The 26,887-nt window shown below is 39.8% G+C and overlaps 1 protein-coding gene across 10 annotated transcripts; it reads left to right on the forward strand.

The window, feature by feature from the left end:
* Positions 1–1,163: 1,163 nt before the first annotated feature.
* MIER3 (MIER family member 3) lies at positions 1,164–24,913 on the forward strand. 10 transcript variants are annotated; one of them, XM_061369241.1, is made up of 13 exons: positions 1,164–1,308; positions 2,073–2,097; positions 4,107–4,252; positions 6,284–6,418; positions 7,838–7,958; positions 9,910–9,995; positions 10,196–10,268; positions 12,790–12,941; positions 14,368–14,449; positions 18,675–18,769; positions 20,468–20,595; positions 20,773–20,918; positions 21,002–24,913. In XM_061369241.1, the coding sequence occupies exons 1-13, from the start codon at positions 1,300–1,302 to the stop codon at positions 21,457–21,459; spliced, it is 1,656 nt and encodes a 551-aa protein (XP_061225225.1). In that variant the 5' UTR covers positions 1,164–1,299; the 3' UTR covers positions 21,460–24,913. The 10 variants fall into 10 exon arrangements, with proteins under 10 accessions (XP_061225225.1, XP_061225226.1, XP_061225228.1 ...); XM_061369242.1 differs by having other exon boundaries at positions 4,125–4,252; XM_061369244.1 differs by having other exon boundaries at positions 1,196–1,308; positions 2,073–2,369.
* Positions 24,914–26,887: the final 1,974 nt, after the last annotated feature.

Genomic DNA, 26,887 nt, shown 5'->3' on the forward strand with positions numbered 1-26,887 from the left:
AAGAGCAGGTATGTCTACATTGTTGGCTGCTGTGTAGTATGAAGGCACACGCAGAGCTTATATACTGGAATTAGACTAGACTCATCAATGCAGCCCGTAACACAAGTTAATTTACGCTTTCTCAGAGCAACAGGTCCCAGCAGAATAAATAAACAGTATAGAGCTGCACTCCTTAAGTACCTATCTTGGGGTCTCTACACTGTCCGCAAGTCCAACTTAGGACGCACCCAAAGAAGCTGTTCACTTTGTAACACATCCTTGAACCTCCCAGATTCCTGGGGCTGGATGCAGTCTGGGGCACTGTTGCACAAGTGTTACTGTGATGCACAGCACCACCTCAACAGTGCAGTATTCGATACAGCTAGTATGGCAGAAGCTATTTTGGCCAGAAGGAGAAACATGCGACTCTGAAATTAAAAGTCTTTGTAGCCTGGGATGAAGAAACCAAGCTTAAAACTGCCTGACTCACACTTTATGTGTACCAACACAAAAAAAAAAAAAAAAAAAAAACAAAACAAAAAAAAAAAAGAAAATACCACAGAGAAATAGAGTAAATACTACTTGCATGTAAAACGCTTCAACATTTGTATAGAAAACCCCACTGTAAAGTAAATTGAACTTTCTCCGTTTAAGCCACAGCAGGCAAACAACAACAGCACGGTTTGAAGGCTTGGACATTTGTTTCCTGCTCCAGAATCTTAGGATGTTCGGTGTCAGTGTAACAGCCGCCCTCCACTCCAGAACCTAAGGGGCTCGACACCGAGGGAGGCGCGGGTGGCACGGCTGGATACTACTCCCGCAGGGCACCCTCGGCCCGGGACAGGACGGCACAGCGCAGCGATGCAGACATGCTGACCCAGACGGTCATGAGGACTCCGCTCCAGCCGGCCGGGGGCGGCCCTGGAGTGGCACGACTGCCGGTCGCCTCGTCCCAGAACTGGCAGTCTCCACCGGCTCAGGCTTCCCCAGGTGAGGCGGGCGGAAGCCAGCGCGAGCCGCTGTGGCCTGGACTCAGGGGTTGGCGCTGAGCGCCCTCTCCGGACGGGGCAGGCCCGGTGCGCAGCGAACCGGGAAGGGCAGAGCGCCCTCGCCGGCCGGGGCGAAAGGCCGCTGCGCCGCCGGAGGTGGGGTCCCGGCGCTTTCCCTGCCCCGGCACCGCCTCCTCCGCCCCAGCCCGGTCCTGTCGGCCCCTCCGCTCTCTCCCGGCCGGCTTCGGCTGGGGTTCGGCGGCTGCCATTGGCTTAGCGGCCCCATCCGGGCACTCGGCGCAGCGCTGCTCCTCAGCCCGGTCGTCCCAATATGGCGGAGGTAAGCGGGGAAAGCGGGCTGGGGCGTCGGAGTTCGGCCGGCTCCCCGGGGGCCGCCGCCACCTGCAGACCCCCCGCGCCCGCCTGGACATCCCCGTAAGGCGCCTCCGAGACCGGCCGGCGCCGCGGGGAGGCATGCCGGGCTGCAGGGCGGCGGGACAGACGATGGAGCCGCCGGCGCCGGGGCAGCGGGAGCCTGCGCGACTAGGCCGCACGGCGGGCGCCGCGCAGCGCGGGTGCCGGGTTCGCAGCCCGCGGGTGGCCGACAGGCCTGGGCCGGGGGCGGAGGGGGGCGCGACCGGTGCGGAGGGCCCTGGTGGGAGCGGGTCGGGCCGGCGGCGGCTTTGTAGCTCGGGCGATGGAGAAGCGCCCGGCGGGAGGGGAGGAGGAGCAATCCCCGGGCTGGGAGCGGGGAAGAGGCGGCGGCCGGTCCGGTGCTGCGTGCCCCTGTCATGTCTCTCCCGGCCACTGCTGGAGCGATGGGGAGCGCCGGTTGGGCCGGGCTCAGCTCCTGGGGGCTTTTACCCGCGGGGAGGAGGAGAGGACAGCGACAGACAGGGAGCGAGCTAGCGAAGGAGGGAAGGCAGAGGGTGAACGGGATGGACGGACCAGCAGGGCGGGACGAAGGGGCTGGGGCTGGTGGGGGGCGGCAGTGGAAGGGCGGACAGCTCCGGGGATGGAGGCGGGGAGCATGAAATGAAGGCCCTAGTCTGCTGCCCGGCCGGTGGGAGCCCGCACTCACTTCGCTCTCGCTTCTCTCCGCAGGCTTCCTTTGGGAGTTCGAGCCCAGGTTCGTCCTCGCCCACCTCCTGCTCCGGCACCCGGCCTGCAGCCCGCACGCCGCGCTCGCCTTCCTGATTCTTCCCAAATTTATCGTTTCGTACCTTTCCTAACGCTTCATCTCCACGCAATTAACCGCCTGCTAGATAAATTTGAGAGAAGGAGATGTGAACTGTGAAGTCCTTCCTTTAACTCTCGTTGCAGTTAGTAATTGGCTGCTCGGAACCCAAAATGAGGACAACGTTTTGTTGCACTTTTAAGTCAGCATCTCAGTAAAGCCAGGTAGCCTAGAGAGAGACTGCTTCTCTTGTTGCTGATAACTATATGCTTGTGTAAATTTTAGACTTCTTAGTAATAACAGGATGTTCTAAATCATAGTGATAAGTAATTTTTAAGGCTTTAATTGCTGTTAAGTTTCTTTGGAATACTTTACACAAGCACACATAGTTAACATCAGGAGGGCTACTCTCAAAATAGTATTTGGGGGCTGTATTTCTGCGTAGCTGCTTTTGCATTGGTTGTTTTCTCTTAACTATTACGAAATTTATTGAGCTTGTTTTTTGAATACTTAGGACTTTATTCCTGACACAGACTTTAGGTAAAAGAGCTTTCACTTCAGTTACTCAAACATAAAATGAGTTAGAATATGGGTTAGAAACAATAATCTTGAGCACACATATATATAAATAGGTTAAGGCATGAATGTTTCTCTTCAGTATGATATGAACTTTCACAGTATTAAGTGAACAGTGAAAGTTTGCTTTAATTACCTGCATATTAGGAATGAGCACTTAACCTAACTGATGAAAAATTAGTTAGGTGCTTTAAGAATCAGAAGCATTAGTATATAGGACTGTCTCTTTCAAGACTGGAAATGGTGCAAAGAGGGATACTGCTTTATTTTTTTTGGAGAGGATTGAAAATTTGTAGCTGCTCCGTGCAGAACTTCCTCAGAAGTTCTTACATGGAAATGATTCTTAGTAAGCCTTTTCTTAGCTGCTTGTAAGCCAAGGATTGCAACAGAGCACTAGAATGTAAGAACCAAAAGGGAAATCAGACATGAAAGATAAATGCTCGAATCTGTTTCTTTCCTCTGTAAGAAAGTTAACACTAAAGAGCAAAACAACCCTGTAATTTAGTAATTTTTATCACCACTTTGGGGTGCAGAATATTTGCATCTTTAAAACTTGTTGAATCTAATGATACCTGTTATAACAGAAAGGTTATCATTAAAATACACTTAAAATATAAATGCAAAATACACTTAATAACAGTACAGTACTTTTTCGATGATTTAAAGTATCCTCTTAAGTAATGAAAAAGTGTTGGACCACAGAGCTGTCACCATGGCTTGTTCATGTGAACTACTGGAAGCATTGCTTCATTTCCAGTGTATTTTCTTCAATATTTCTTGAAACTCTGCTACATTTATTCTTCCTTTCTAGGTCAAGTGGTAAGAATTAAAGTAGTTTTATTAAAAGCTACATCTGTGATGCAAATCTGAAACAAATCTTTACTGTTTATTTACCTTCCTACTTTGGTAAGAAGGTAATTCATAACCTAATTTAGCTGATTAGCAGTGAAAAACTATACCCGTTACCATAAACATCACATGAGCAGAATCAGACTCTCTAAATCATGGTCTTGCAGCATCTGAAACCTTGACGTGTGCCTTGTACCTTAATGATGATTTCAAGGGTATTTTGAGCAACCTTTTACTCTGTAAAATATTAAATTGGGATTTTACTTTGTGAAACTTTGTTTTAGTAGTTTAGGTACTTCTTCCAAGTATCCTGTACTGCAAAAGAGAAAACTGCACCTATTGCTTACAAACACAGAAAGAGGTCAGCTTAAAACAGCTGAATTTGTCAAGTAGTTAGGACTTTGTGTGAGTTACTCCACTGAGACTTCTGACCCTGTACATAAGATAATTCATGCTACCTTTTTTTATTTTCTGTGATGCAATTTCATATGTTGGTACAGAAAAAAAAGATTACTCAAATTAAGTTTTTTTGATAGTTGGCTCTTTATCGTCAGAGGATCATGACTTTGACCCATCTGCTGAAATGCTGGTGCATGATTATGATGATGAGCGAACCCTTGAGGAAGAGGAAATGATGGAAGAAAGCAAAAATTTCAGCACTGAAATCGAAGATTTAGAAAAGGTAAGAGTGACTCGCTTTCTTGTAAATGTCCATACATGCCACAATTTTTCTAGTGAAAAGAACTCAGCCTGCTCCTCAGTTTGTATAGTATAAGTCAGTTTCCTGCAACATGCGTTTGCAGCTTGTTAAAAAAAAGAAAATCAGGTCTTGTTAGGATGTAGTCGTGCGTCTTCACAGAAAGACTGAACTTAGCTTAGATACTAGTGTTATGATAAGTTCATACTAGTGTTATATTAACTTCATACTTTTCATTTAGTAGTCCTTTCACTTTGGTAGAGGAATCACAGAAGCAGAGTTTTAGAGTTTTTAGAGTCCTGTCATCTAACATCACTTGTAAGTTCATTTAGTAGTCTTTTTGTTTTGGTAGGGGAATCATGGAAGTAAGTTTTAGAGTCCTGTCTTCCAGTATCAGTTCTAAGTTTTATAAGTTGTATATAACTTAACACTGCCCATTTTGCATACTGTTAAGTGAGCAGCTAGCTGTATTTGATTCTGTTGGTCAGGTTTTGCTTTTCCAGTATGCAGACAAACAGTCCTGTTTTAGGTGTGATGGATCACATTCATTTGCTATATAAATGGCAGTTCTGTGTCTTAGTTTCATCAGTTTGGCATTTGGTGGGAGTACGAAATGACAAATGTGCTCCTTGGCTTTCCTTATTCCATTTTACCCTTTTTGATGACATGTTTTTCCTGTGTAAACCTCTTGTTCATCTGTGGCAGTGCATTAAACATTTCAGAGTATGCCGAACACCCACAAACTGATGCTGCTTGCATTACTGTTCAGTGACCCGCTTACAGCACTCGGCATAACTGCAGATTTTGGTCAACAGAGCCCCAAGGAAGTAATTTTTAGCATCAGATAAGAGGCAGTGTTTTTATAGTCTTATGTAAAAAACAATTTTCTAAGTATGGAGTTGACACTGTTTATACTCCTGTTTTTTTGGGGGGGTTTGTTTGTTGGTTGGTTTGTTGTTTTTTTCTGTCATGCTGCCTTTACAGTTAGATTTTTTTGCTGATTATGAGCTTGCAATTATAATAGCAAAGCAGGTTGCCAAGTCTGGTGGTTAAAATGGAGTTGTTACTCCACAAAATTATCTTGTTGCTTCTATAATCAAGGAAGAAGAGAGAGCCACTCATCTTAAACGCTTTATTACTTTAGGTCCCGATCCTGGAAAGACTTGGACATGAGTTTACGTTTACCATTGTGAAAAGTCTTTACAGGACTAAGACCTTAGCTGACTAAAGAAAACAAGTAATTTAATCAGTGTATTGAGTTCAACAAGAATTTTTTAAAGGTAATATAACTTTTAAAGGTATAAGTATTGGAAAATATTTTTAATATTTTGATGGCTTGAGTCAGGTAACTTAAAAAATATTTGCTGTTTATTGTTTTATTAATTGTATTAGGGTGCAAGTATAATGATGCTTGCTAAAATCACTTATCAGAAGCTCTTGGAAAAAACAAGTTACAAATCAAGACTTAGTCTTCTATTGCCTTCTCAGTGATCATGATAAAAGTATGTTCTGTGGGAGATGGAAAGGAGGGCTTTAAAGTTGCTAGATTGGTTTATTTTTTACAGGGGTTTGCTCACTTGCAGCTGTAACTGTGTAGGACTGAAAACTTCAAGTTTTTCTGGATTTCTCTCTTGTAGGGGGTTTGTTAGTGATTCTAGGGTATCCACTGTCTTGAAATACATGCAAATCACGCTTTACAGTGTAAATTCGATGAGAGGAAGTTTTTTATATTTATTCTTAGTTTCATGCGGTAAACAATTTTATTCAGTAGCTTGGTGGAATTTCCCTTTATGCCGAGAGACATGGTTATGAATAATTTCAGTCCTGTGCCTGAAAATACTTTAAATCTCTAATCAAGATTCTTGGTTTCAGTTACATTTGTTTGGGTTTTGTTGTTGGTTTTTTGTTTGTTTTTTTTTTTTTACTTCTTCAGAGTAATGTCTTAACCTTTTACGCCTGAACTGTTTACAAGTATTTGGCAATGTGTTGATATGTTTGTAAATCCTCTTGTATTAGGAAGGAAACATGCCGTTGGAAGATTTACTGGCATTCTATGGTTATGAACCCACAATTCCAGTTATGGCAGGTTCCAGTGCGGATAGCTCTCCAAGTGAACTTGCAGATGAACTTCCAGATATGACTCTAGATAAAGTAAGTCAGAACCGTTTTCCCACGTATTATGGTTTAAAAGCTGAAATCAAAGTGACCTTAAAATATTTTGCACTGTCTCTTGATATTACAAATTATGTATCCTTGTTAATGTACAGTTTTACTCTGAATTAATTATTTTTCAAGGATATTGAGGATTTTATTCTAATTCTTTTTTCCACACTTTAAAATGAATAGCAACTTAATTAGCACTGTGTTACTAAAATGAGAAATTAGAAAGTTAACAGTTGTCCTAAAACACATCCAAATGGGTTGGATTTTTTATTTTTAATTTTTTTAATAGAAGTGGGGTTTTTTTATAATGTTCGCAGTGTCCAAAAATAGTAATTCTGGCTTATAACACACTTGACAAATATCAAAACATTTGTGGATAATTTGAAAATGCATTCCTGACTGCTTTAGAATGTGGCTTTCAAATGCATATTGTTTGGAAAGTTCTTAACTTGGGGGAGTGAGGGAAATTCTTTTATATGCACTGACTGAATATATTGCATTGCTGATGTAGAAACCTGAAACTTTTGGTTTAGTGATTTTGCAAGCTAACTTTGAATTCTGAGATTTTAGTCTGATTTTCTGCTATAAAGCATATGCAGTTAGTAGTTTGGAGGTAGTAGGTATATGTCTCTTTTTTTTCCCTCTCTCTGAGTATGATGTAATGGTGAACTCCGCAGAAAGTAGGGTATAATGATGGCTCTGCACATCTGATTCTCATTAGGATTCATGATTGTGTTGAGGCTACAGAAATGTAGTCGGCTTGTTGTCTAACGCAGTTCTTCCCTTCCTAACCTCTATACAAAGGGGCTCAAATACATCTGCTAGGGAGGAAGTGTACTTTTTCTTTCTTAATATTCTCTTCTTTTTTCTTTTTTTTTTTTTTTTTAACGTACAGAAACAACATTTTTTTTGTACATGTTTTGGGAAGATAACATGTTGTCTGTGACCTGTAACTGTCCTCACAGCAAAAGTCTACAAAAGTGCCTGGCTGCTTTGTTTTGTTTTTTCCCAGAGTTTAAGGGGAAACAGCCTTTTAAAGCTCCAGTGTGTCTGTGATGCAAAGAATGACAGAATTCCAAAGATTTGAGGCAGTTTCTACTGGCATTTTTCATTGAAAGCAGTTGGAAGAACATCTTACGCGTGCAGAATTTACTTCTTGTGCGTTTATTTTAATAGAAGGCTAAGGGAAAATTAACCCATGTGTCCAACTCTGAAATAAATAGGTGTATTTAGTCTTAGATTTAGGAGCAGCAAACTATCATTTTAATTAAGGGGATGTGGTCTGCTAAATTTACATACAGGAAAGCATTTTAATTGATGATACCTAGAATTTGCTGTATCTAAATGCTCACCAGTCTATACTTAACAGTCAGTCTGAGGTTTTACGTTTTTATTTTAATGGTACAGGAGGAAATCGCTAAAGACCTCTTGTCGGGTGATGATGAAGAAACACAGTCCTCTGCTGATGACTTGACACCATCAGTTACTTCACATGAAGCTACTGACTTCTTTCCTCGGCCATTAAGATGTAGGAGACCTTATTTTATAGTAGCATTGTATACAGCTTCTTAGCTTAAAATATCAGAATTGCAGAGTAGTGCTGACTTTACTGGGAACTGCTTTTAAGGCAGGGACTCCTCCATGCAGCCTGTGCATGTAAACAGGGATGCAGTTTCTTTATGGTTATTTCCTTTCACGCATTAAACACTTTTCCACTAGGATTTCACAGGATGATCCGAAGTAGTTTTATATTTGATGGGGCCTGTAAACCCATGACCACCAAAATTTCACTGCCCATGGAGCTATTACAGGAAAGATCTGAGAACCAGTGGTTCACTTATCCAACCTTGACGAGGTAGTCCTCATTGCTGTTGCAGCTTCTTTGTTCGCTGGCGTACTAGAGCGATGTGAAGGATTCTTGTGGTTTTAATTTGGCAAGTATCTTATGCCATTTCTTGGGTATTTCATTCCTCTAGAGAAGGGGGATAATAAAGGGGATGTTCTGCCTCAGTTACCAACAGTTGTAGCCCCTTGTATGCTGCTGATTGTATGCTAAATACAAGACATTTTTATTGAAAGAGAGATACAAAAATGTTAAAATTATCATGCCCTTTTTTTAATCAAGCGAAGGCCAAACTTGGCCGGCATTTAAACGCTGCTTGTGAACTGTTTAATATGAGAATGAAAGTGTGGCAGCTTTATAGAAAAAATTACTAGCCCATCATCAGTCGTATTCAGATGTCATGGCTTTCTATCAGAATGTTACTTTTATTCAAACTTTTGGCTGGACATTTTAAAATCAAATTTCTGCCATTTCAGGGAAGGAGTTGTCCTTTCTGCTGTTGACAATTTCATCTTTTTTTTCTATGTCTGTCTATTCCTCAGACACTAGGATTACATTTAGTTTTAAGGTAAACATGTCTACTATATAATATAGGCTATTTTATTAAATTTGCATTAACTGGAAGAAATAATTGCCCATGATTATCCAGGCATGTTGTTGTTTCACACATTCTTGTTAGCTTTTTGCTTCTAACTAAAGCTTCTAACAATTAAAAAGAGGTAAGGCTGGTGATTGTCATAATGACTGCAGAAGAGCCTCAGTCCACACAGTCTTGGAATATTGTCTCTGACATTGATGGTTCTGTTTAGTTGCGATGAAGCTAAAATTGCAACCTTATCTATAAGTATGTCGTTTCTGAAGTTAGAGAATTCGAAACAGCTTTAATCATATCAGAATTGTAGATTTCATTCTGCTAGGATTATACAGCTATAAAAATAGAATTACGTCAGAACCTGGTACTGAAGTGTTTCAGATTATAAAATACGAGTTCTTCTATGGATTTGAATTGCTTGGGAGTGCTCTGCAGGTATTTCTTTGGGGGGTAGAGGGAGAAGGGTGGAGGCGGGGAGACTAAAGACGAATAAGCAGTCTGTTGCTGTTTTTTTTGCTTATTCCATTTTGTATATCTCTCCTGTGTTTTCACTCCATGCTTAGGCAAGCTTCTTTTAAACTAATGTTTTGAGTGCCCATTAAAACTCCTGATGAAAGGGTTTAGTAGGTTATAGAGACATGCCTTCAACTTTACTTTCTTTGTGATTAACCTGAGGCTAAGTCATAGCCGTGGAGGCTGTTTTTCTTATACATTTTCTGTAAGGTAGAAGCCTTTATTGAGAAAATAGATGAAGAAAAATGGTCTCATTTCCTTTTGAATTTTAGAAAAGAAATAAAAATAAAAGAAAAATAAATTAGATTGTCTAAGATGCAGTGATGATTAAAGTTTCAGTTCTGCAGTATACAAATACCAGTCCTTTCTGACTTCATGCCAGTTTCATAGAAATGTAGGTTAATAGATTCATGGTTAAGTGTCTCTGAGAATAAAAGCAGGTGCTCCTTTCAAAAGTTAGTTATACCTTGTAGTTCTGTGCTCAAACTGAAAATTCTTGCTAGCTAAACCCAAACTTCTTTGTGTCTGAAGCAAACACTACGTGTGATGGAGATAAAGAATCAGATGGTGAAGATGTAGAGGCAGACAATGGTAATTCATCTGAAGATTTGAGAAAGGTAATAATTATATCTTTAAAAAAAAAAAGTTAAAAAAGCCTTTACTGTGATGAAAAATGCATTGATTTATAGTGCATATCTAAAATATTACCTTAATTCTGGAATTCTCTGTCAAATGCCATGTTAATGGCGTTTTTAATGATTCCATACACAAAATACTTAGTTAATACTTTTGTCTTTCACTTTTGTTACATCTTCAGGAAATAATGGTTGGTTCACAGTACCAGGCTGAAATTCCACCTTATCTTGGCAGATACACTGATAATGAAAAGGGTAAGTTCTTCTGAATATTTTACTTCTTATTTTATGCTTATACATAGTAGTTGATGAAAAAATGTTCTTTAAATTTTTAAGAGAAATTCGGTGGCTTAAAGACACAGATCCTAAAGAAACCCAAACCAAACGAGCAAAATCCCAAACAGTAGAAAACCACACACACACACAAAAAAGGCACTAAGAAAACTGTAATAACACAATCACATAATTCTATCTCAGAAATTTGATTTCTTTTTCAAAACTCAGTTTTGAAAGGGCATTCTCAAGAAAGCATTGGAAGGTGGATTACAGTGTTAGCACTGAAGTATTATTAGAGTGCAGCAAACAGGGTTAAGAAGGAAATCTTTTCATTAGAGTATTGTAACTGGACTATGAGCATGTAACTTAGTTAACACTGAAGATCTTCAAAACAGTATTTTACTTTTTTTTTCAGGAGCACAACAGTGTGGGTTACAAAATAAATACAGAAAACAATGCAATAAACTAAATTTCCATAGCATGAATAGAAGATGTAGGTACTTCTGTCTTAAAAAAAATTCCATGTTTTAAGTATTATATTATTCCAGTACAAATTCAGGTTAAAAACCGCAATTGTGCTGGAGTAGAAGAAAGAGGAGTTCTATTTTATATTTTTAGAAAACTTTACTATGAGAAAGGTAGAGCGCATGCAGCTGTGGAATTGAGAAAGTAACTAATGGAAGAAGTTTGCTAATGGGTGGAACAGCTGGGAAATTCCAGAACAATTTGGGGGATATATTAATAAATGAAGGGCATTCTGTTTGTTTTCTGTAAATTTTCTGCAAGTTACTTGTTTTGCACTGTAATGTTTCATGGGGATATTATTCTAGTGTAGTATATAAAGTCTTTTCACCATTACCAGCTGCTTTTTTGAAGAATGATGCTTTGCAGTAGAGAAGAAGAATGTTGGGTATGGATGGAGCAGGAAGTATTGTCAAATGAGCATCTCTTGTGTTCCTTAAGACCTGGGGAAGTCTCCTATTTTCTAAGATTCAAGCATGATGCTTATTGTTTGTAAGAAATAGAGGAGTAAGACTGGATTTATCTGGATAGTTGTTTTGCCGTTTATACATCTTGACTTCTCCTCAGCCAAGAACTAGAGAAATGTCAATAACCAGAGGATGACCAGGAAGGGGTTAATCTGACAATTTCTCTGGAATGAGCTGGTGCTGGAGACAACCATCAAGAGTGTTGTCTGCTGGCATGGCCAAGAGCAATGATGTAGCTGCAAAATGAGGGAGACAGAGGAGCATCTCTTGAGATTATCCTTCATGGACCCCAGCTAGAAGTCCTGGGCTGTCTTTGTTGATAAAGGAGGTTGAAGATGAGCATAAGCAGTGTTCTGAAGAGGTTGGACCTGGCTGTAGGGGTAGAGGATTTTGTGAGAGCCTCTTCTGTACTCTGTGAAGAGCTTGTGATTGCGAACAAGGGCTTACATTTCTGCTGTGTATTCCCAGCTAGCAGAATTGTGCTAGAATGCAGTTCTGCTCATCTATAAACCTTACTCTTGTAGCATGTCTGTTGAAAGTTTCCATGTTCTTAAGCCGTAAGAGAACTTTCAGAGATGTAATTTTATTCCTCACCTTACCTTAAATACTGTTTCTTGCAGTTTTATGAGAATTGAGAATCTTCATCTTTTTTACTGTAACAACTGTTATACTTGTGTGTTTGAATTCAATAACTCTGATTTTGTATTGCCAAGAAAGTATGTGAAACATTATGTGCAGTGTTAACCACATCTATTGATCAGAGTAAAGGATTTATAGCTTAATCAGGAATTGAAACGTGTGCAAAGGCCAACAAAGGTTCAGGCCAACTCTAGCTAATTTCCAGTATATTGTCTTTCAAATAAACTGTTTAAGAGGTGCTTACTTGGTTTCAACATAACATGAAGGAGGACTGTACATCCTGGTTGCTTGTCAAGTATGCAACATACAAGTTCTTAACAGCATTCAGTTGTTAGTGAATGGAAGAACAGATTACCACATTCAGACCTAGATTTCCATTCTTTTAAGTAATTTTTGGCAAATTCTAGTTGAAATTGCTAGTTAAGCCTCTTCATTTTTTTTTTCTTTTGACAAGTAACGCTTGAAATAGTAAAATAATATCCTGTACTCTTTTACTGTAAACTATAGAACTGTAATTTTTTAAAACAGCTGAATACAACTGTGAATGGTTTGGCTAGTTTGTTTATATGAAGATGATGAATACATACACATAATTAGACTTGAATCATCTAGCTGTCAGCAGGCTGCTCTTCTGTAGACTCCTTGTCTCAGTAGTTCCATCCCTTATCCTTATGCAGCCTGACTGTCTTTGCCATGTCACACTGTTTCTTAACTGAGGCTTTTAGGGAAAAAGTGAGCTGCAACTTAGAAGTAGCATGATGATGCTTGATTTGGTTACTTTGTGTTCCTCTTCTGTATCTTTGGGAAATAGCTTTTAATGTTACAGCCTTAAAAATGTTACATCTGGTGTTAATGGGTTTCTGTTACAACAGCCTATGAAAATGAAGACCATTTACTTTGGAAGCCTGGCGTGATCTCAGAAAGTAAAGTTAAAGAATACCTTTTTGAAACTTCCTTAAGAACAGGAAATGAAAAGATGATTGGCAGAATTCCTGAAGGACTACATACACGGGACAATGAACAAGTATGTTTTATATCTTGTTCCATTTGTGCCACATTGCTTTGCAGTTAACGTGTTCTCTTTCTCTGCCTTGTATTACACATGCAACAATACTCAGTTTATTTATTTTTTTAAATTAGTTGTTATTGGGGTCAGGATAGAATAGAATCATAGAATAGTTAGGGTTGGAAAGGACCTTAAGATCATCAGGTTCCAATGCCCCTGCCGTGGGCAGGGACACCTCACACTAAACCATATCACCCAAGGCCTCGTCCAGCCTGGCCTTGAACACTGCCAGGGATTGAGCATTCACAACCTCCCTGGGCAACCTATTCCAGTGCCTCACTACCCTAACAGGGAAGAATTTCCTCCTTATATCCAATCTAAACTTCCCCTGTTTAAGTTCTAACCCATTACCCCTTGTCCTATCACTACAGTCCCTAATGAAGAGTCCATCACCAGCATCCCTATAGGCCCCCTTCAGATACTGGAAGGCTGCTATGAGGTCTCCATGCAGCCTTCTCTTCTCCAGGCTGAACAGCCCCAACTTTCTCAGCCTATTTTCATATGGGAGGTGCTCCAGTCCCCTGATCATTCTCGTGGCCCTCCTCTGGACTTGTTCCAACAGATCCATGTCCTTTTTATGTTGAGGACACCAGAACTGCACACAATACTCCAAGTGAGGTCTCACGAGAGCAGAGGGGCAGGATCACCTCCTTCAACCTGCTGGTCACACTCCTTTTGATGCACCCCAGGATACGGTTGGCTTTCTGGGCTGCAAGCGCACACTGAAGCCAGCTCATGTTCATTTTCTCATCGACCAACACCCCCAAGTCCTTCTCCACAGGGCTGCTCTGAATCTCTTCTCTGCCCAACCTGTAGCTGTGCCTGGGATTGCTCCGACCCAGGTGTAGGACCTTGCACTTGGCATGGTTAAACTTCATAAGGTTGGCATCAGCCCACCTCACAAGCGTGTCAAGTTCCCTCTGGATGGCATTCCTTCCCTCCAGCGTATCAACCGAACCACACAGCTTGGTGTCATCGGCAAACTTCCTGAGGGCGCACTCAATCCCACTGTCCATGTCAGTGACAAAGACGTTGAACAAGACCGGTCCCTACACTGATCCCTGAGGGATATCTTCCTGAGGGATCTTATTTGTAATTTTAAGCATGGAGTATTTGAATGTTGCCGGTGATGTGGTCTGTGGTGTTTCTGACTGCCGTGCTGCTGACAAATCCAGCTTTTCTAATAATTGCATATAATGTTTTACTTTTTATTAAAACTTATCTCAGGTTTTTGATGGGTTTGGTTGTGATTTTGAAATTTTCATCATGTATAAAGGTAAATCTTTTTTACATTAGATATGCTGACTGAAAAGCTAGTTTTGCTGGTCTAGATTTAATATTTGCAAACCCTTGACTTTTTCTAAAGACTTTTTCCATTTTATAGGCACTGCATGAACTTCTTAAAAGTAGCCATAATGTTAAAGAAGCAATTGAGAGATACTGCTCAAAAGGAAAGACATCTCAGGGTAAGAGAGAGTACCTGTGTTGTCAGAAATGTGTGTTGGGAAAAAATAAAAAAAAAAAAAAAAAAAAAGAAAAAGAAAGCTGTGTAGCAAAACCATAAGTAAGAATCGGATTGATGAGCATATCCCTTTCCATGATGTCTTTAGCATGGATTAGGTATAATCTGACTGTTGGCCAGTTGGAAATTCCTGCTAGAGAAGTTTGTAACTCATACAGAAGTTGAGGGTCAGCTTTTCACCTTCCCTTCTTCCCTTCATTGCTCTTGTAACAATGATAGAGACTGAGGAGAGGGGTTGGGGGAGAAGTGAATTTGCTCTTGGGCGGTTCTTACCCACATTACAGTATCTTTCTGAGATCATGATCAACTGTAATACAACAATATTTATACCAAAATCAGGAGAATATAGCTAGCTGTATAAAAAGGTCTCACTCTCTTCCTCAGTATTAACATTATACTATGCCAAACCTAAGTTTGTTCCACTGTGTAAGTCCACAGGTCTTTGGTAGAGCAGGAAAAGCTTTGCTTGAGTTTACAGTGAAAACAAGTTTCTGTCTTGTTTGTCCCTAACTGTATTATTCCCTTAGATGAAAATCGAGAGTTTATCATTTAACAAAGACAGTTCTTGTCCTGTATTTTAACATATGTGTTGCATAAAGCAGAAATGGAGTATGAGCTTTGGTGTAAGTTGATATTCTTGCAGATATTTCCTACTAAGAACTGGATCTAGAGGGAACTTTGGTGTTAACAAGGGCTTTGAAAATACCTAAGGTAAAGCTGAAGTGGATAATAAGGACTATTAGAGCAGTGCTTCAGAAAGCTCATGTACAACAGGAGATTTTCTAGACCTAATCAATAAGGAAGTATCAGTTGCAGGGTTGTATCTAAACTCGCACACCTGTAGGATTTGGATTCCTGTTTGGGGATTAAAAATTGCCCATTTGTGGTTCAGAGCCTAAAATTCTGTCCCTAGGACTAGTACGTGCCCTGCCCCAGTCAGATGGGACTCATTATAACCTCATTAAAAATGGTAAAGGATGGTAGTACTTTCTCTGCCTTTTAGAGTAAATGGGGGTAATTCACTGCTTCCATGCACTGAAGTTCACTGCTATTCACAAGACTTTATTCACAAGAATTAAAATCTATCACTCCCAAGATAATTTAACAGTGAGACTTTACAGTGGTAAAGATCTTTTCTTCTCTTCCAAGCTTGAGACCTGTGTAGTAAGGAGTGCAAAGTTAATGGGGTGAGGAAGAAAGAAATGGCCTTGCAGTGAAATGAGTATCACCTTTATCTGGGAGCAGCAGGGTCTTGGTTTCAGTGTCTGCTGCCAGAAATGTTTTGAAACACAGGGGTATTTTTTCCTCTTGTTGGCCTTAAATGTCAGCTTATCGGGAAATTTCTGGATCACCATTATGAATGTAAAATGCCTGAAATATCCCTTCTTAATTAGATCCAAAGCCATAATCAAGGTAGGGAAGCAACAATAACCTGAGACAAAACAAACCTATTCAGAGGAGCTATTTTGCTTTAAAAGTCTTAATCCTTTTTTAGTGGTTTTTTTTTTTAATTTATTTGTTTGTAAAATTTAGTTTTGGAAACTGCATGTTTTATCATTTAAAAAAAAAAGAAGGGTGGGTGGGTGAGAAGGGGATTTTCAGGTCCTTTTTAAGAAGCTTGAAAGGGTTATTGTCATGGTTTAAGCCCACCTGGTAGCTCAGCCCCACACAGCAAACTCCCTCTTCCCCCCGCCCCCCAACTCCAAGTTCGGATGGGGAGGAGAATCAAAAGAATGTTAACTCCCATGGGTTGAGATATGAACAGTCCATGACTAGAGTGGGATATATACAATATAAACTACTACTAACAATAGTGATGATAAGGGAAGTAACAAGGGGAGAGAATATGAAATTAAAAAGGGAAGGGACAAAAAACCAATAAACACAAGTAATGCACAGTACAATTGCTCACCACCCACCAACTGATACCCAGCCCAACCTGAGCAAGAATCTAGCCCTTCCGGGTAGCTGGGCATGACGTGCTGTGTTACGGAACACCCCTTTGGCTAGTTTGGGTCAGGTGTCCTGTCTCTGCTTCTTCCTGGCTTTCCATCCCCTGCCTTACTGGCAGAGCATGGGAAACTGAAGAGTCCTTGTTCAGATCGCTTCTGAGCAGCAACTAAAACATTGGTGTGTTACCAGCATTGTTTTCAGACTAAAGCCAAAACACAGCACTGTGCCAGCCACTAGAAAGAAAATTAACTCTATCCCATGTGAAACAAGTGGTTTCGTGGCTTTGTGGTATATCTGCAGGAACAGAGATAGGGTAATCCCTATTTGCACTGTCATTCATAGCCTGAAGGCAGAATGCTTTTGTAGTCTACAGCAGTAGAAAGTTCACTTAATCTTACTGGTGTAGCCATGGGCTCCCCTCTATCCTGAGGGTCTGTACCTCCTGACCAGTATGATACTCATCAGGTAATAGAGTGTGGTTCAGTGTTAGGGATGATCCCTTAGTCAAGAGCACACCTGGTCCACAAAAGCCATAATGATCTAAAATAATACAGTCTCCTCCAGTTAAGGGGACATGCTGAAGATACTCAGTCTTGCTTTCACCAGACTTCCACACATACTTTTTGTGCAGATTGGCCAGTTGAAGGGGGTCCCGTGGAGTGGTCTTTATTGTATTTCTCCAGTTGCCTCCTTGAGGCCCAGCATATACTTGTTTCAGTAACGGGCTACACTGAATTCTGATCTCTCCATCACTGTCTTCTGGGGAACTGATTAGCTAATTAATTTCACAAGTTCTGGGAATCTTACAAGATCTGGATAATCTGGGTGGCCCAGATTATCATGAGTTCTAGTTTATCCTCTGCCTGCATGTTTCTTTCTGTCTCTTCCCCAAGTTTAAGCAGTTGGTCTGTTCACAGAGGTAACAACATTTCTTGACGCTTTCTTTTTCAACCTCATCTTGTAATGGTCTCATTTCTTCACCGCATTTCTTATGCTGGTACGCAGCTACTAAATACACTTTCAATATCTCGTATATTATTATCATCACCTTCTCTTTGCCATCTTCCAGTTTCTCTCTTTCCCTCTTGTTATTTTATCTTACTTCAGTTGTCCTGCTTTTCACACATCCATGTCATCTGAAAATTTCAGTGGAGGGTTATCTCCTTGCCTCTGTAAGTAGTCAGTGCCATCCTGACAACTACACCAGTTTTTGTCATAGGTAAATTATTAAATGTCATTATTATGGGATTAACTAAATTTAAATTATTAAATGATCAAGTTATAATTAAGCAATAATTTAATAATAATTAAACGATGATTTAACAATAATCAGTAATTGGGCAGTGGTCAAACTCTACTTACTACACTTCTAATAATTAAGCTATAGCTTAATATAAGTACATATCTAGTATACTTTTAGGCTTTAGGTAAAGTACAGTTTACCTTATTACAGCTGTCAGGTGCTGGGTAAGAGGTGTCTCAACCCTGAAGGGTCATCTTGAGAGATGTCCATTCCCTGCTGTAGTGGAGGTCATGTCTTTGCAGCCTGCTGCTGTACAGGAGAGTTCAGTGGGCTTTCAGAGGCTACAGGTACTTACAGTGTAAAGTAGACTACTCATAGTCAACCCCTCCTTTATTTTTTTGTGCAGCTGTAGTGGTTTCAGTTTTGTCTAGTCCCAGCTCAGGCTCTTGGTAAGACATGGCCTAGACTCCTTAGCTCCTGAGAAGATGCAGCCTAGCACAGTTCATACAGGTTTTCACAGCAGGCCTGATCTCAGTCAGGCTTTTGTGTTGGTGATGCCTGAATCGGAGCATGGCTTCCATCGCAACAGGTTGTTCCTTCACTTTTTTTTCGAACAACCACAGTTCTTTGAATCTTATGTGAGAAGGAATATTCAGACCATTTGTCTTGCTTATACCTCGGTGATGTTAGCAAACTTTGTGTTTTGATGACAAACTTATTAAATAATAAATCCTTTTAATGTCCTTGGCCCTTAATCATAAAAGGTCTTAGAATCAAACTTGTCTATGAGTCTTTATAACAAACGTTAGATTTCAGGTAGGATATCTGTACCATAGAGAAGAGAACATGGATCTAAATAACTGAACTATTGGGTTTTTTAAAAATGCATTTGGGTACTCATCTATTAGCAACAAATATTTTATTCTTTGTAAAAGCTTGGTGAGTTTATCATACTACTTTTGAAATTGTCTAGAAGAGATGACAGCATGGACAGAAGAAGAATGCAGAAGCTTTGAAGATGCACTTAGGATTTATGGAAAAGACTTTCATCTTATACAGAAAAACAAGGTTAGTATTTTACAGTTAAATGGAAGAATTGGTATGTGATATAATGCTGAAAATCTGTAAAAACAACACGTTTGTCAGAAGCCATGAAGAAGACTGACATTAGAACCAATATATTAAAACCAGCTTGGAATTTTTGTGTTGATTTTTTCTTAGAAGCCATTGGAAAAACTAGGCCTTGCAAGATGAGTAAATGTCTCAGCTTTGAAACTGACTTATGTTGATTTTGCATCCATTTTTTCATTTGTATTATAGGTTACTTTAAATGTGTACTATAGCTGTGGGAGGGGAAGTTGCACCTTAGCTTACTTTTGTCATGAGGAAGGCATAGTTTACAGAAACAGGCTTAGCTATTTGTGTTCTCAGGAAGTGTAGTCTTCCATTGGTACTCTTTTCTGGCCAGTGAAGGAGTTCTAATCATGCTCTGGACTGCTTCTGACTGACTCCTCTGTGCCTGCAGAATAAGGATAATTTTTCTGTGGTCAAAAAGCAAGAGCTTACAGTGTGGCTGTTTCCAAATCTTCTGTGTATCTCCTTTATGCTTTGATACCACCTTACCATTTCTTCAGAAGTCTGGTGTTTTTGTTGTTTTTCAGGTCAACTTTCTAGGGTGGTGGTTGCTATTCAACAACAGTCAGCTGGTCCTGCTCAATAGCTGGTTTAACCTGTCCTAGATAATGTTTGGGTGGTTCAGATTTTAAATGGACCTTGCCAATAAACAGTAATTCATCAGATATGCAAAGAAACAATTTAAAAATGCTTTTTCCAACATGCAGTAAAGTACATGTGTTGATGTATCTGCTGGGAGGAAGCAGAATTTGTCTAAGAAATCTGGTTTTCTTTTCAAGTAGGTGAAATACCAGAAAGTTCAGGGCAAGTTCTGGGACCCAGCTGCAAAGCATTGTTCACTGGGAGTTCATGTACTAGGCATATCTGTTCATTTCCTACCCTGCCTGGTATGGTTGTGCCTACACTAGCAAGGTTTACTACTTACACCCAAGGCATTTTGGGTTTCTCTCTGATGTTTCTCTAAGTTTGATGGGGCTGAAGTTTAGTTTACTGCCAGACTGTATCTGGATAGAGCTGTATATTGTAGTTGTAAAACTTAAACTGGAACTGTGGGCCGATCATGATGTGAAATGTTTCTGCATCTAAAAATGGATATAGTTTGTAAGAATATAGGTAGAAATAATTACATTTTCTTCAAGAAACTGACTTCACATAGCTACCTGCATTTTGGGGAGACAGAGAGTTAACATAGATCAAAATGAGTTTTTTGTACGTACTCTGGGTACCAGATTACGGTTTTATTTTGTTGTTTGAATATTTATTGTTGAAACCCTCCACTTTTCCCAAAAGGCATAAGTACCCAAATCTTTTCCACTTCACTTCTCTTAGGTCATTGATCTGCTCAGCTTTTTGCATCTTAAAAGTTTAAAAAATTGTTATATATATTTGTTTATATAAATGCTTCAGATGTAGATACAATTTCAGTCTAGTTTTTAAAAAGTTAGTAATGTGTACAGTAGAACACATGTAACACTAGGCAGTGCTATTAATCTGTTTGAAGTCTCCTGATTTAATTGGTTTGTTCCAGATACTAGAACAATAAAATTAATGATATTGCAGGAATGGGAATGGGGGAGATGTCAATGCGTCAGTCGTTAGGTTATCTTGTCAATTTTTCCTGCCTTCTTTTAGGTAAGAACCAGAACAGTTGCTGAGTGTGTGGCTTTCTATTACATGTGGAAAAAGTCAGAACGTTATGACTACTTTGCTCAGCAAACAAGGTTTGGAAAGAAGAGATATAACCATCATCCAGGAGTTACGTAAGTAAAACATTCTTGGAATGTGTTTTCTCTTACAAATCGTGAATGCGGAATGTTTTTTTCCCTGCTGTCATTGCAGTGTAATGCTGCAGTGGCTACGGCAGCTGAAATTAAACCCATCATAATTTTTAGGCTTTGTTGTCAAGTAATAACATTATGGATGCAAATTTATTTTAGGGACTACATGGATCGTTTGGTAGATGAAGCAGAAGCCCTTGGTGGAGCTGTGCATTCTTCAGCCTTAACATCTAATAATCGAACAGAAACCATTCCCGATCAACAGCTGAGCATTCTGAACTCTATCACTGCCAATGAGTTGACAGGTAAATCAAGAAAAACAGAAAACTCTTTGTTGTAACTGTGCAGACAGCTATTTCATCTGCATTTGTGTTCATCTTCTTTTCAGCATTGACGAACAGTGTAGCTACAGTCTGCCATACTTCAGATGTGAACTGCCTGGATGATGCCTTTCCTCCTATGGACAGCTTACCCCGAGCACCAGTTAATCATGTGCCTGTTGGAACAGAAGAATTGCTCAGCTTGCCTACCAATGGTGAAAGTGATTGTTTTAATTTATTTGAGACTGGCTTTTATCATTCAGAGCTAAACCCAGTGAACATGTGCAGTGAGGAGACAGAAAGGCCTGCAAAGAGATTGAAAATGGGGATTCCTGTCCCAGAATCTTTCATGAATGATGTCTCTGTAAATAACCTCGGTGTAGACTTGGAGAACCGCACACATCATATTACCAGTGCCAAAATGGCTGTTTCAGTGGCTGACTTCAGCAGTCTATCTGCAAATGAAACAAATGGTTTTATCAGTACCCATGCGCTTCACCAACATGCTGCCCTTCACTCAGAATGACTGTGGAAAACTAAACAAAACAGTGGGTACTTTATGCAGTAGTAAACTTGATGGGAGCTATCAGGTTTGCTTAGTCTTTCACTGGAAGTTTGAACTTTATGACATCAGTGATGTCTTTGTATGTATAGAACTATATCTTGATTTATCAAGAGTAATTTCTTTTTTCAGTCCATAAATGTGGAAATGTCATAGGATGTTAGGCGGAGTTTGGGACTCAGAGAACTCTGTGGTGCAGCTTTAAGCTCTGCTTCCATTTTTTTTTAAAGCCTGTAGACGGAGGCCACCATTTCAAAACCAGCACAGAAGTTCTGACTGGATTGGAGTGGCTTTTTAGTCTAAGTTACTTTTGCTGTGACGGATGCAGTGGAATAACAATGTTTACAGGTACCGATCCTGATCCCTGCTCAATGTAGCATTTATTTTTTTTTTTTTTCTTATAAAGGCAGGGATGGGTTTCTTTAATTTAAACTGCACAAACATACACGGATGTTTTTTAGATGGAACCTTCTCTCATGTGATACTAAACTAGAGCACTTCAGTTTACAAAACAGCAAGTTCATCTTGGTGGAAGCTAGCACAAGGGACTTAACATGGGTAAAGTGTGAAGACCTACACTTCGATCCTGTTGCAAAAAACTACAGGCCATGGCTACCTTACACAGAAGTAATAATGCTGCCATAAGTGTCTGTGTACTTTAAAATTACTGGCTGAAACAGATGCTGTTTAGGCTATATTGTGTTTTGATGGGTTTTGTCCACAACCTTGGAGAGTAATGTGATCATGCACCTAAGACAGCTGTTGGTGTATAAAGCTATAGTCCTCACAGCTTGGGATTTACCACTAAACAAACAGTCTGCATTTGGAAGACATCTTAAATTGTTTGGAGCACTGCAGTTCAAAGTGTTAGTTTTGAGGGACTGTCTAGTTTAGATAGGAATAGTAGAACCTTGAAGTATGTATTTTAAAGTTTTTCTTTAGTATGGATTGCATTTATTTGTTTAGACAAGTCATTGGCTTAAAAATGGCACTTCGCTCCATTGCTCAGATAGGAAAGGTTAAGTAAAAATGTTTCTCAGCAGCTACTTAACTTCCATAAATTTTTTATTTTGAACATTGCGTGCAATTTAGCCATCCAGGAAGTTTGTCTGGCTAACGTTTGTTCTAATTCCTGCAGGGAAGTCAAACCAAACATAGGACTGGATTGCAACAGTTGTAGCACAGAATTTAACAGGGTTTTTCAATTAGACTCTGAACCTCACTTAAATAGAATAACCCCTTTCCCTCCATACTTTTCTTTGCACTGTTTGTATTACAGATTTAATTGCCACTGATTTGTTTTCATTATTCAAGTGATTAAGTTTGGGTTGTTGGTATTTGTAGTGGTTGCTTCAAGGTGATGCTGAGTAATTAGAAACTAGTGACTTAAATATTTGAAAGGGAAGAGGGTATTTATTATGCATACTGTGAACTGCATTGACATCCTGAGTTTGGGATGCAGCATGTGGAGTTCTCTTTACAGCATTGTAATGAAGATTGCTTTGAAGTGTTCATGCAGTAGCACATTTACCATATTAAAAACAAATTAGTTTAGTACAGTGGACAAAAGTAGAGAAGATTTTGTAATCAGTTTTTAACTTACACATCTGAAATAGGTAACTTTAGTAAGTACACAGTAAATAATGGGTAGCCTTGGCCCTGTGTTGTACTCTTGACATTTTTAGCCAAGTTGTCAGCTTCTTGCTGCATTTTGTGCTGAACTTTGTACCTGGTTTCTTTTCTTTATGAATCAGCACATTTTATGTAATTTTGTAAAATACTGGCCATGATCTTCCATTGTTACACATTCAAGTTTATCTATGGGTTTACAGTGAGTGGCTGGTCTGTACAGAAATCATTATACAAAGATGACTGAATGCTTATACCAGTTGCACTTAAATGAACATGCCCATTCTCATTAGCTGATGCAGTAATATATTCAGTTTATCTATGCATTGCTGGGCTCTTAATGTAGACAGAGGCTTGTCTAAGGTTTGGGTTGTCAGCAAGTTGAATGGACACTTTAGTTATTTAATAAAGACTTTTGACCAAAATTCAGAAAATGATATGAGAGAAAAATGAATTCCGGCTAGTCTAAGTAGATTTTTAAATGCTGATCATATTTAGCCTGTTGGCTAGCTAGCTGGTGTCGTTTACTTTTAATTCCTTGTTAAAATGAGGCAATAATTTGCAAGATTTTGTAAATATGTAAATTCTTCATATCTTTTTAGATATCTATTTCAATATTTTCTGACTACTTCCATGTATAGTAACATTTTTGTGCATGCTTGATGTGACATTCATAAATTTGTACCACTATGACTTTATCCATGTAAAATAGCTATTTATTGAAATTTTCTGTTAAAAGCTGGACTTACTTATTTTTCTCTCAGTTTAAACATTTAAATGGAGAACTTGTTACTGTTTATTAAAAGAATTGTGTTTTGAAAGTCAGCATGAATATAAATGAATTGCAACCATATGAAGAAATTACATTGCCTTGGTCCCTAGATGGTGAAGCACAATTCTTATAACAAACTGTGATGAATTCTTTGTCCTTAGACACACTTGTTCTTCCTATAGACAAACCAAAAAATGCATAAGGGGCAATTGCAGTGTTGGTAGATGTATACTTTTTATGTACAGGGAACCTGAAGAGGGTAGCTGATTCATTTAGAAGTGTAACTGGTGCTGTGATTATAGCAATACTTTTGCTTTGGTAAGTCATACGTCTCCTCATAATAGGTTTTTAAATGTTTAGTTTTCCTCTTGTCATGGTCAAGCCGCTGAATTTACTTGAAGGATGTACAATACTGTTAGAAGAATACTAAATTGTGTACGATTAGGTCAATGAATTGTGCAATTGTTTCCTGTTTTTAATTTTTAAAACTGAGGGTCAAAAACATAGGAAAACTCCAGATCAAGTAGAACATAGTGATACTACTTAATTTAACCAAAGTCTATAGTGAGTGTTTCAACTTTGAATGTAAACTAGTGGATAAACTGATCAACAGGGACACTATTTGCCCAGCATTACAAGCACATTGTCTACAGACAGGGAAACTAAATACAGTAATTTATAAAGTAATGACAAGGTTACTATTTTTTTTATTTCTATTTTTCATTGAAAGAAGGAGGAAGATACTAGCAGTTGTAAAATACAGTAGGAATGGTTATAGTCCTCCTGATAAAACAGAGATTCTAGTTATTAGCAGTTCAAAGTACATACCCTGTGCATAACAACAAGTCTAGTGACAATCGGAACATGTTTTAGTATCAGATGTTCAAGAGGAAGTCGCTATTGTTGCATTGGTTTTAATATTTGTACATAAACACTGATTTTTTTGAGCCTTATTTTGTATTTGTTGTACTTTAATACCTGGTGTACAGTTCCAGAAATAAATGTCTGGAAACCTTTCTTTGCTTGTGAAACTTTTCATGCATCTGCACTGTATTTGCTGCCTGATTTTCAGAGATACTTAGCAGTAACTCTGAATGCACTTTAAGAACTCTAGGTACCACTAAAGGGCATGCTGCCACGCTACCCAGCGTACATAGAGAAGAGTGAAAAATGCAACGCTGGTAAAACGGTAAGTGATGATTTCCCTCAGATGTGAAAACATCGTGGCTTAAGTACAGCAAAATCATAGATGGGACTTTAACGTCTCAGAGTAACACATCCCAGACCTGTAACCCAGCATTCAGAGTGCATGGTGAGCCAATGGGGGACCTGCATTCTTGTTCTCTAGGGTGAGAAAACTTCCCCAAATCCTTAAGTCCACATCAAGCTGGATTACAGGTGAGGATATAACAATTCCACTCGGGTTAGGCGTTTATGCCAAAGTTAAACTATTTCAAATGCTTTTTGTCCTGATTTTCTTTTCTCTCAAGAAAAGGAACACTAACCTTGGACCCTGAAAAGCACCGTATTACTTCTAGGATCTTGCATGCCAGTGCTGTCAAAGACTCTACTTTCCTAGGTCCAGTGTGCTTTGTTCCTGCTTGTTTCTGGCACAACAAAGCCTCGGGCAAAGAAATGGGCAGTTTTTTTTATTTTTTTTAATTAGATAGGATGCAAGCTGTTACCATCCCAAACAAATAAAGTTCTAATTTGCCAAGAAACATAATGAGCTTTACTTCCCCCTGTGAGGAGATGCAAGGCAAGTGTCTGTAGTGGTGGTTGATAGAGGTGCAAAAAACAACACCCATCGAAAACTCTAGTGACAAGCTGCACCTCCCTTCCTCTGGTTGTTCAGAGTAAAGATCAGTGTTGCTAGAACAAATCATAATGACTGGCCCCATCTCGTACCTGTTCTGATGCAATTCTATGATTCTAATTGTTAGCTGTGTAATGCCGGTGTCTTAAAAATGGTTTTAATAAGTGTATGTGTATATATAATATAAACTCTTTCCCCCAGCCTAATGGGAACATGCATTTCCATTAAAGTACTGTGAGGATGTCCCAGATGTGGGATGGTTCCTCTGCTGTGCAATGAGCCAGGCTCACGCACAAGAGAGACTGATTCCTATTTGTGCAGAGTAGGGTGCTATGTGTTAATTCCACAAAGGCAGCACACCCTGAGCCTGCCAGCTGCCCTCTTTCATTTGTTAAACAGCAAAAACCACTGTCTTCTGTTTGTGTACAGTCTGTAGCTACAATCACTACTACGTTCTGTCTTGGCCTTTGAAGACACAGTTCACAGTTCTTTCACTGTGTATGTTACAAGAGCAGGGGTCTCTGGAGGCAAGGGTCTCTCAGGAGACTCGGTTTTTAATGTTACAATGAATCTGGTTCCTGTAGAGACAAAATCACCTCCTGGTTTGCTCAGCTTTTCAAAATTTAGCTCAGGAAACACTGTTTCCTAAAACTGGAGCTCCTTAAGCTTTCACACACACTGTCCTTCACAGAACCTTAATTTCTTCAGTGCCAGGTAACAAGGACACATCCACTTCTGCCACTAAAAAGATGAGCAGCCCCTGAAGTCCTTATGGTGCTTGGATGTTGAGTGCCAAAGTCCTTGTTTTGTCCACAGAACACAAGGCAACAGACTGGAACCATAAACCCTGCAATGCATTTGCTGAAACACTTACCACTTCCCTGGATTTCTCTTCCCTCTGCTGGGAAAAGTCATTTATTGCTCCCGGCAAACCTTGGTCCCTGCTGTGGGAGCAGGTCAGGATGAATACGTTCTCCTGCTGCCATCCTGCTCTGCAGCATCGTGCTTACCCCCACTGGTTTCTCTGCCTCGGTGCTGCACACTTCTGCTGCAGCAGCGCGTCGCTCCCCGTAGCTGCAGTGACTGACTGTCTCCTGTGTCGCTGGGAGAGCTCCAGCTCTATCACAACAAAGATGCAGAGCATCACAGCAGGCAGCAAGATGCTGTCAGGTAAG

Source organism: Neopsephotus bourkii, unplaced genomic scaffold (genome assembly GCF_033783945.1).
Source record: "Neopsephotus bourkii isolate Nb327-2 ecotype Australia unplaced genomic scaffold, CSIRO-AGI_Nbou_v1 NB_1481, whole genome shotgun sequence".
Classification (NCBI taxonomy): Eukaryota; Metazoa; Chordata; class Aves; order Psittaciformes; family Psittacidae; genus Neopsephotus; species Neopsephotus bourkii.